This window comes from Danio rerio, chromosome 1 (genome assembly GCF_052040795.2).
Source record: "Danio rerio strain M-AB ecotype USA chromosome 1, GRCz13ab, whole genome shotgun sequence".
Lineage (NCBI taxonomy): Eukaryota > Metazoa > Chordata > Actinopteri > Cypriniformes > Danionidae > Danio > Danio rerio.
In genome coordinates this window covers 15,759,251-15,769,780 of record NC_141021.1, presented here as the reverse complement: position 1 = coordinate 15,769,780, position 10,530 = coordinate 15,759,251, and the positions used below count along the sequence as shown (strand labels likewise).

The following is a 10,530-nucleotide window of genomic DNA, read 5'->3' as shown; positions in this document are numbered from 1 at the left end:
TTTTTCCTGTTCATCCATGTAAGGCAGCATTGACACGATCTACATTCTATAAAGCTCTGTAAAAAGTATGAGTGACTTGGCCCCCTGACCACACTAACGTGATTACATTAACTCTGGCTTCAATCAAGCGTTTGCTCTTTTGTCTGGAGTTGTTAAACTTGAAGTTTTGTGTCTAGTCTTTGAAACTGCATATTATTCTATTTGTGGTGCTGTCAGTTTAGATAGTAGACTTTAAGATCAAGTTTATTTTACTGTAAGCGTGTCTAATTGGTTTAAAGGCACTGACTGAAACGTGAGTTAAAAAACAGTTACGTTAACAAAGACATGCAAATACAGAAGACATGTCACTCATATCTAGGCCTTCACGGAATCTGCGCACGCAGAATTCTGCAGATTTTCCACAGAATTCCGCAGAATTCTGGAGATTTTTAGCCCATTATTAATTCTATTTATTTACTTGAGTAAATGTGTAAATATGAATTTATTCAGTAATTTATTACTTTTTATTTAATATATTAAGGTTTTAGTTATGATACTCCGCTGGATACTCCCAAAATAATTCCGCAGAAATCAGCAGATTTTTACCAGAATTCTCTGCAGAAAAAGCGAAAAAACGTCCACAGATTCAGTCTGGCCCTGCTCATATCTTATTGAATGGGGAAAAGTGTAATGGTCAATATGATGAATAAAGCCCCGCCTACTACTACAGGAGCCAATCATTGATCGCTATATGGCGAATAAATCCCGCCTTCTAGCACAGGAGCCAATCATCGATCGCTATAGACTGACGTTCCTCCGGGGGAGCGGCTCGGACCAGACGTGAGTTTCTGTATACACTTTTGTGTGATTAATTTGGATGTTAAAAAATGAAACCAAAGTCCCAGTTGTTGTATAGTTTTATTGTTGTTCCCTAATATGAATTTCAATCGTTAGCTTGGCAAACAGTTTTGGAGAATTTGATGTTTTCCCATTCAGATAGAATGCCCGATAATACTGCTCGAGAGGCGTTTCAAAGATGGCCGCCGAGTGAAATGACTCGTCTTAAAGGGACGTTAGTCAACAACCCACTACTGTGAAGTCTGTGACATTGACGATATGATTTGAGTTGAGTGAGAAGGTAAACTATTTTACTCAACAATTGTGTAATATATAAACAAAACTAAAGATGATAGTGTTTAAATGACCTAAAACATGCAATGGCCACTAATTCAACTGCTTGTCTAATTTTCAATCCGTCGAGACACTTTATATTCATCACACGATAGATCTAAAGGAAAATTCTGAAAAGACGCAACCTCTGCACAAGCGAAGAAGACATCTGTGACCAAGACAGTGTGGACATCACAGCAGAGGAAATGTTTATGGATGGCCTTGACTTTGTTTTAGATCTGTAAGTTAAGTCTTTTTGCACAATTCCGTGAAGGATATAAACCTTTTATTTATGATGCTGAATAATGTGTTTGATGTACTTCAATGTATTCAAAAATGTTTCAAGGTCTAGTTAATTTAAAAATTAAAAAAAAAATATATATATATATATATATATATATATATATATATATATATATATATATATATATATATAATATCTATGTCAACATTTTTATTAGTTATCAGTAGTTCATATTCAATTCAAATAAATTTATTAAATTGCTTATGGTGCTTATTATATTGAATATTATGTTCATCACTTTATTCCAGAAAACCCACATCATATAAATATTTTATAGCAATCTTTGGTCCTTAAAATACTTTACTCACTATCCTTACATTTGCTTGTACTTTCATGCACTGACTCATTTGCAAAGTAGGTGTGAAATTCAGTGCTAATTTTGTTTTGTTTCTTTGTTGTGCCTTGCAATAGGCCTTCACTTGAAATTTACACACAAGAGGAGGACTGTGAGAATTGTTTTGACATTACAAAGGCAAATTAATAAAAAAAAAATTTAGGACAGTGTCAAAATAGATAGTTAGTATGGGCTTTTCTCCATGTTTATGATTCAGCATCATCACAAACACACAGAGAACAATCTATCCATGGAAACAAGTACAAACACTTTATTTGATATGTCATGACATTTTCATGCTCCAGTGGAAACATGTGGTTTTCTTATTGACTGAGAATGACAACTCGTTTGATGAAATCATTGTCATCGAAACTGAGAATGTGTACATCCGGGGTCTAAAAATAAAGACCCCCATAGGAAAATTTATAAACGTTTGATGAACAGTCTCACTGTGTGGACAGACCTTAGACTGATAGTTCACCCAAAAATGAATATTTACTCACTATGTACTAACCCTCATGTGGTTTCAAACCTTTGAGTTTCTTTTTTCAGTTAAACACAAAAGATCTTTTGACAAATGTTAGAAACATTTGACTTCCATTTGGAAAAGCTCTATTGTTTTCAACAGGAGGAGGAAACTTAAACAGCTTTGTGTCAAATTCAAGATGAGTAAATGATTACAGAACTGTCAGTTTTGGCTAAACTGTCCATTTAAGAGGAAGGGTAGAAATCTTTCAGATTTAATTAATAAAATCATTATTGATGTTCAGAAGATGAACTAAAGTCTTGTGAGATCCAATCGAATAAGACTTGAGTAAATTAAGACTGTTTTCATTTTTGGGTGACCTAACAAAATCTGTGTATCTGGTATGAAGTTTACACTCGCCACATCGTGACTTTTATTGACTAGTTTGAACACCAAGGGCCCTATCATACACCTGGCGCAAGGTGCGACGCAATTGTTGTTTGCTAGATTCAGCTTGGTGCAAGAGTCATTTTGCGCTCTTATGTGCACCCGTAGGTGTTCTGGTCTAAAAAATTAGGCGTGTTGCTATTTTGAGAAACTATAATAGACTGTTCTATAGACCAGAACAATTAATCACATTAATCACATTATTTATTATATGTATATTTATATTTGTTTTATTAAAAACAAGCTTAGATTTGTCCACCTGTCAGGTTTTAGACCATATGGGGCACAGAATGTGTATTAAGATATAACTCAGTTTTTTGACCACACTTCCTTATTATTGTTCATTTATTCGTTTGCTGGAAATTAGAACTGAATTTAGAAATAGTTTTGAAACAAATATTTACGCTTAACAAACAAAATGAATTATGTATAGGCTAATGGATGTCTGTGCCTACAACACGCTTCCTTATCCACGAGAGCAAAAGTGAAAGTAAAGAATGAGGAGGCTCATTCTCACCTGTAGATGCTCTGTTTAACTCTTTACTCTCTAGTGAAGCATTCAGTTTTTCCACTTACAAAGTCCGTCATGTAAATAGCAAATGCGCAACACAACTGGCTCTTAAAGGGAATGGGAGATGAGACTCTGATTGGTTTATTCTCAAAACACACCTATAACTCATTAAGAGAATAAGCTCAACCCTGTAAGACCATGCGCCACGGCACAAAGCAGATTTTTCCCTCCTTAAAATAGCAAAAGTGGATTCTGACATGCCCTTTATGCTTTTGCGCCCTGCGCTTTAGGCCTGGATTGTCAAAATAGTGCCCCTGAGGTTCATTGTCATTTTCTTCACACGCAGCGCACACACACACACACACATGAACCGCGAGTTAAACGGAGGAAATAAGTCAGAATCATAAGACATAATCATGAAAAATGTTGACAGAGATTTTGTGTAACTATAATAACAGCGGAGCATTAATTAAATGCATATTTCCTGTGGAGCGATTGATTTGAGGTAGCCTAATATTTTTATTTGATGAAAGAAAAAAAACATGATTGGACAAACAGCAGACCACCAGCCTCCTCCACTGGACCAGCTCCATCTTCTGATCCAAATGTCTTTAAAATAAAGAGTTTGCAGGACTTTCCTTATAACCCAGAAAAAAACAAAAAGAAAAATAAGTGGTAATGGCCTAAATTTCACTTCTAATATTTAGTTTAGCCGTTCAGTTCTTCAGCATTTTATAGCACTTGTTATTTAAGCACTTGTTACTGTTTAGAAGAAAACACTTTATTTGAAATGGAACTTTTAAATAAATGGTGCAAAGCATAATTGTTGAAGAGAGTCTATCTCAGTCTCAGTTTACCAGATTTTTAAACACTTTAAGCTCTTGTTACTTTATTTTTGTTATTATTGTCAATATTTGAAGTCCTTCTGTGCAGTTTCTCTCTAACCCCTCTCCCCACCCCCCCAAAAAAATGCTGAATAGTGCTTTTGTCCATTGTAAAAATGAAGAAGTGTTCCAAAAAAGACTTTCCATCTATATAAATATCTTTATTAAAATAATAATGATAACATATTTCATGTACAAAATCAGAAGTAGGCTATATTCTCAACATTATACTCTTTCTGAAGATAAATTACATAGAGCTACATTGCTAATAAATAAAGATTGACAATCGCTACATTTATACTTACACTTAAAAGGACAGTTCACTCAAAAATTTAAATAGTGTCATCAATTACTAACACTTGAAATTGTTCTAATGTTTAACAACAAAAGATGATAATTTTTTGAATAATGTTGGTTGTCAGACAGTTGCCATTGCCTTCTATAGAGGGCAAAATATTATGGAATTCAGTGGCTACCATACATTGTAATGCTACTTTAAATCATCAAAATATCATCTTTTTTTTTTAACAGAAGAAGGAAATTCAGGTTTGGTATAAGCTTAAGTGTGAGTGGCTGATGACAAATTTAATTTTTGAGTGAAATATAACAAAATAAAAGGAATATAGCACTGTTTGCTTTAATCGTGTAAGTGGTTTCTTTAGATTATTTGACCTTATAGCTGTTTAATGCATGTAATACTCTCTGAGTTTTATAGACCAGTGGTTTTTGCTTCAGTAATCTTTTCGTTTTGTAATAATATGAATGGTCTAACTCGTCCAGTACAAAAATCTTTTGTTGCTTTGTTAGAAGTATTTGTAAATAAAAAAACTTCACAATTTGTCAATAGAAAAGCTGACACATTACCAATAAAACGCTCTCAGTCTTGATTATTTAAACAAAGTGACTGTTCAAACAATATGATGGTACCTGATAAAAAAAGGTCAAAACATTTTTTGATTTTTACATGCTGTAAAAGCCTATCCTTTTCAAGTGAACTTGATGATTAAGGTATCTTACCATATGATTTTTATAAAAGAAAACAAAAGATTATAAATATCAGCATATGAAGCACTGTGTCTTCAAAGATTGCAGCAGAACTAGCTTTGACTATTTTCTGTTGGTTTGGACCTCTGTGTAAATACTGAAGTCTGATCGCTGCACTTCCTTTTTCTTCAGCATTGAAGGTGTGTTCAGGGAGGCGTAACACACTTTTGCTTCACTCTGTGGGAAATCAAGTCATACATGTTTTCTTATTGATCTAAATGCCATAATCTATTAAATTTGTATCAGATATGTAATAATTAGGACACACTGGGATGTATATTTGTATGCAGTACCTCATAATATCCATTCTCAGTCTGTGTTGATGCAGAAACTACAAATAAAATCATCAGAAATTAATTCATTTAAAATCACTTTCTGAAATATAGCAGTGACATTTTTGCTGAAGTTCATTCAAATATTCATTTTATATATATATTTTTTGTTTTAGATTGCATGAGATTTCATTCTGTTTGTGCCATCAGAGTATTCATAGCTGCTGTCTGGAACCTGATAGATCTGGTGGATGAACCGAGTTGAGGAGTAAGTGTTTACCTGTAGTTTTCTTGTGACAGAGGCAGTAGAGACAGACGGAGAAGAGGAGAACACACACCGAACACACACTGAACAGCAGAATAAAGCAGAGCCCACAGTCTGATGCAGGAAATCTGGAGGTGATGTTGATGTTATCTGTGTGTGAAGTCACTGACTCTGAATCAAACAAGCAAAGGTAAATGTCAAAAATATCATCTACATCTTTTTAAAAATATATGCTTAGTTCCTGTTTTTGTTGTTGTTGTTGTTGTTGTTGTTGTTATTATTATTATTATTATTATTATGACATTTTAAGGATATTGTCACTGCATTGGTCTTGGGCATCATTTTTAGCTATTAAATTTATTATTAAAATGTAGTTTTTTACTATTTAAATATGTAAATAATGACTAAAACACTTAACACTTATTAATTATACTTATACAGCTTTAATAATCTATAAATTGTCATAGTAATTGATCATACCACAAAAGCTAAACATTATTTAAAATGATTTTTGAAGAATCGGGTGACATTTTCTAGAGTAATGATATTGAAAATTCTAAAATATATTTAAAAATATATAAACTTAGAAAACAGTTATTTATGGACATGAACATGTAAAACACACACACACACACACACACACACACACACACACGTGTCATATTGTGAATGTTTTGTTTACCAACATTTACATGGAGATTTAAAAAATAATTTGTGTGTGTACTGTATTGTGTGTGTTATTTATTTTTAATTTTTTCCTAATTTTGGTTTAATGCTACCGTACATGCATGTATAAAATCTAACCACGATTTAAATTTAAAACACTATATATGGTTTACATGGTTTAACTATATTTTATAGTTAAACCATGGTAACTGAAAATCAACCGTTGTTTTGTTATGCAAACATTTTTACGATGGTATTTGTAGTAAAGCTGTGGTAATCAATATGCAACAAAACCTGGTTACTACAGTTCTGTATTAAATATGAATATTAAATATTTGTTTAATATTTTGTATGAATACTATTATAAAACCATCATTCATTTTTACAACAAAAATGCATGGTTACTACAACTTTATATTAACAATAATATAAAACGACCCACTGGTGAATACAAATCCTTTTTATTTTATAGTTTTACATATAGTAATCAATACGCAACAAAAAAACATGGTTTCTACACTTTTATATTAAAGATTTCTGTTTCTTATTTTATATTAATACTATTATAAAACCATCATCAATTTTCATGAGGGTCCAAAGTCAAAAAACGTTAATTTTGTATTTTTACAAATGGTGATCAATATGTGAAAAAACATGGTTACTACACTTTTTTATTAAATATTAATATAAAAATATTTATATTTAAATATTTATAGTTTATATTAATACTATTATACACATTTATATGAGGGTACAAATTTAAAAACTACTAGTGAAAATGTAAACTATAAACGGTTAAAGTCAGAATTATAAGCCCCACTTAGCATTTTTTTTCTTTTTTAAATATTTCCCAAATGATGTTTAACAGAGCAAGGAAATTTTCACAGTATGTCTGATCTGGTCTTTCTTCTGGAGAAAGTCTTATTTGTTTTATTTCAGCTAGAATAAAGCAATTTTTTTAAAATAATAAAACGAAAAAACATTTAAGGTAAAATAATTAGCCCCCTTAAGCTATATATTTTTCCGACAGTCTACAGAACAAACCATCATTATACAATAACTTGCCTAATTACCCTAACCTGCCTAGTTAACCTAATTAACCTAGTTAAGCATTTGAATGTCACTTTAAGCTGTATAGAAGTGTCTTGAAAAATATCTAGTCAAATATTATTTACTGTCATCATGGCAAAGATAAAATAAATCAGTTATTAGAAATGAGTTACTAAAACTATTATGTTTAAAAATGTGTTGAAAAAAATCTTCCCTCTGTTAAACAGAATTTGGGGGAAAAATAAACAATACTAATAATTCAGGGGAGCTAAATATATTTATTTATTAATTTCAGTAATATTATCGACTAAAATGAAAATGTTTATGTACAATACAGTTTGTAAAGTAATATTTTTCTATTATATGGAAGACATGCTTTGTTTACCAAATAAGTCAATCTAATAAGATTTGCATTGTAAACATTTAAAGTTCAAAAGTAATTTTTTATTTATTTCATATATTAAGTTTTAGTTAAGATACTCCCAAAATAATTCTTAATTTTACAAAATTCTACGCATAAATAGCCAAAAATGTCTGCAGATTCTGTCCTGCCCTAAATATGACCCACAGTTTCTTCTGTTTACCTAAATTGGCAAAATCAGCAAAAGTAGAAATGCTTTCTTACCGAAGACAGATAGATGCGTTGTCATGTTTCCATTCTGGTACTCAGAATTTGTCTTTACGTTTCTTTCATTAATGGCACAATAATACAATCCTTCATCAGAGACACTGACATTCTTTATATGTAGATCATAAGAGTTACTAGAGCTGTTGAACACTAAACTGAAACGAGGAAGTGTCTCTAAAAACATATTTGAGGGATCTATCACTAGAGATGGCTGATTCTCATGCGAGCAGTTTCTTATCCAAACAATGTGAGATCCAACCAGTACAGCGCAGTCAGAGTAGAGAGTGACGCTTTCTCCTGGGTTAACTCTCATGTTCACTTCTGTCCCGAACACTTTCTGCTCTTCACACAACAAAACACCTAAAGAACAAATGTAAGTTCAAATATGTGAAACAAGACGGTCAGTCCAATCAATACCACGTCATAGCATGAAAGATTTGATTGAAACCTGGACTTACAGAGAAGTGTAACGGCAGAAATCATTGCTCTCTCCATCTCAGACTGACAAGGGTCTTTAGTCTGCGCGTGGTCTAGTTGTGTCTGGTGGGAGGGATTTCTGCTAAAGGACTTTCACATACTTGTAAGTTGGGTTTGTTTGTTTCCTCTTGCTTTGACTGAGGGTGTTTATAAATTCTGATTTGAATTAGCATGGTTGATCATTTCTTGTGACTCACAAAACCTTGCAAACCTTAATGACGTAGGGTTTCATTCTGATAAAAAGTATAGTTGTTTTTATTACAGTCAGCACATCACAGAAGATCATTCAGGGCTCAGTGTTCAGTCAAACTGCAGATGAACTGCTGAATTGATATGTTGGTGACAACATGATTTTAAACAATTTGACTGAAAACCAATAGAGGAATTTTAGAAGCAAAACATTTGATCTGACCATAACAGGAAGCCAATACTGTTATATCCTGTCACACCAGCCATGTTTAAAGCCTCTCTTAAAAAAAGAACACAAAAGCTTCTCTCATAGTGGGACTTTTTTTTGGTTTCAATAAACAGCCTCGCACCACACAGTTTTCCATTTAGGTTTGTCAGCTAAATATACAATGGGGCATTTACATCATATAAAGATTGTGGTTTTCCTGTTTCCGCATGATTAAATTTGATTCGCTTCCCTTTTCTCAGCAAGTTAAAGGTCTGATTGTATATCCTAATGTTTGCTGTCTCTCTTCTTATAATATTAATCGTCTTAAATATTAAGTCTGTACACATATAAACGCTGACTACATTTACATGGACATCAGTAATTGAATTATTTGATTAAGGTGTTTACATGAGTTGCTTTTTCAATGTTCTTTTCATGATCCTATTTTACATGTTATAGCACATAATTAGATTAACGTCATTGTGTCTCCACGCTATCCACATTTCGTCCGGAGTTTTATGTAATTTCAAGTGTATCATTTTTAATTTGTCGACTTTAACTTCAGTTTGGCACTTTCACTTTCATTCAGGAATATTTCATCCATGCCCCCCTGTGACAAACGAGATATTGGATGCGAGTATGAACCGCTGAATAAGTATATTTTTAATGGAATTTTATGGCGCAAGCCGAATGGAAAAAATGTCCGCATTTCGCGATGCATGTGGTCCTTCAATGACTTGGTAGGTGCGAAGAATAGTGTCAAACAGCCGTGTGTGTATAGACTATCCGGTCGCAAAATGCGGTGAAAATCCTACACGACGATAATAGTTTGATTAATGAGCAATCTCACTTGAGTAGCAGTGCGATGTGACTGTATATCAGCACTGGTGGGAGGAGTTTGACCTCTGCCTTAGTGTCCCACCAGTGACGATATACAGCCACATCGCACTACTACTCGTGTAAGATTGCGTTTTTACAACAGTTCAACAGCAAAATCGTGTATATAAAAAAAGAAAATCAAACATGGAGAGTATAAAACCCCTGTTGTATTAGGAACTACTTTCTTCCACCATTCATTCATATCTGGAGCTGACGTCAGAACAGCAGAAACCGTTACTAATTCACCAATATCACTTTAGAGTGAGAGTTTGAATGATTCCATAGTGTAATGTCTAAAATGATGACAAAACAAGTGATTTTGCTGACATTTTAAGATTGTAAGGCTGAATGGCATGAAATGCCATCAGTCTACAGAGATCACTGTATTACAGTCTACACTTTTTCTCAGTTGCAATCAGGAAATCCCAAAAATGAACCCCCCAAAAAAGCAATGCAATTACTAGACTGCTGTTGTGTTTGCGATAAGGGAAAAGCGCTAAACACATCTGGGCATTTCTTCTCTCTTTATGCCAACACAACAAACATTACTCATATGCGAGTCCCATCTCACACTCAATACACTGTAATTATATGGTATAAATACAGCACTACAACATACAAAAGAGAGAGATCGACTTAGAATATCACTTGTCGATTTGATCAGCTGTAGTTAGAAATTACACTGTTTTATCTTTTAAGGGATTATGCGGTCTCTGTCGCCACCTTGTGGATGGACAATATCTGTGGTGTGCTCAAT

At 33.1% G+C, this 10,530-nt stretch overlaps 1 protein-coding gene and 1 long non-coding RNA gene across 3 annotated transcripts; one reads left to right on the top strand and one right to left on the bottom strand.

Annotated features, from left to right (window-relative positions):
* The first annotated feature begins 765 nt into the window (after nt 1-765).
* LOC141385272 (uncharacterized) lies at nt 766-6,673 on the top strand. Of its 2 annotated transcripts, none has more exons than XR_015476425.1 (4): nt 766-819; nt 976-1,109; nt 1,241-1,390; nt 5,712-6,673. It is a non-coding gene; the product is annotated as an uncharacterized LOC141385272 (long non-coding RNA). The 2 variants fall into 2 exon arrangements; XR_015476426.1 differs by having other exon boundaries at nt 976-1,117; nt 1,266-1,390.
* On the bottom strand, nt 4,236-8,628 carry LOC101882365 (uncharacterized). The gene is made up of 5 exons (XM_087236976.1): nt 8,479-8,628; nt 8,018-8,380; nt 5,692-5,847; nt 5,433-5,470; nt 4,236-5,316 (listed from the first exon to the last, which is right to left on the bottom strand). Exons 1-5 carry the CDS (start codon nt 8,513-8,515, stop codon nt 5,203-5,205), a joined length of 708 nt encoding a protein of 235 aa, XP_087093102.1. The 5' UTR covers nt 8,516-8,628; the 3' UTR covers nt 4,236-5,202.
* Nucleotides 8,629-10,530: the final 1,902 nt, after the last annotated feature.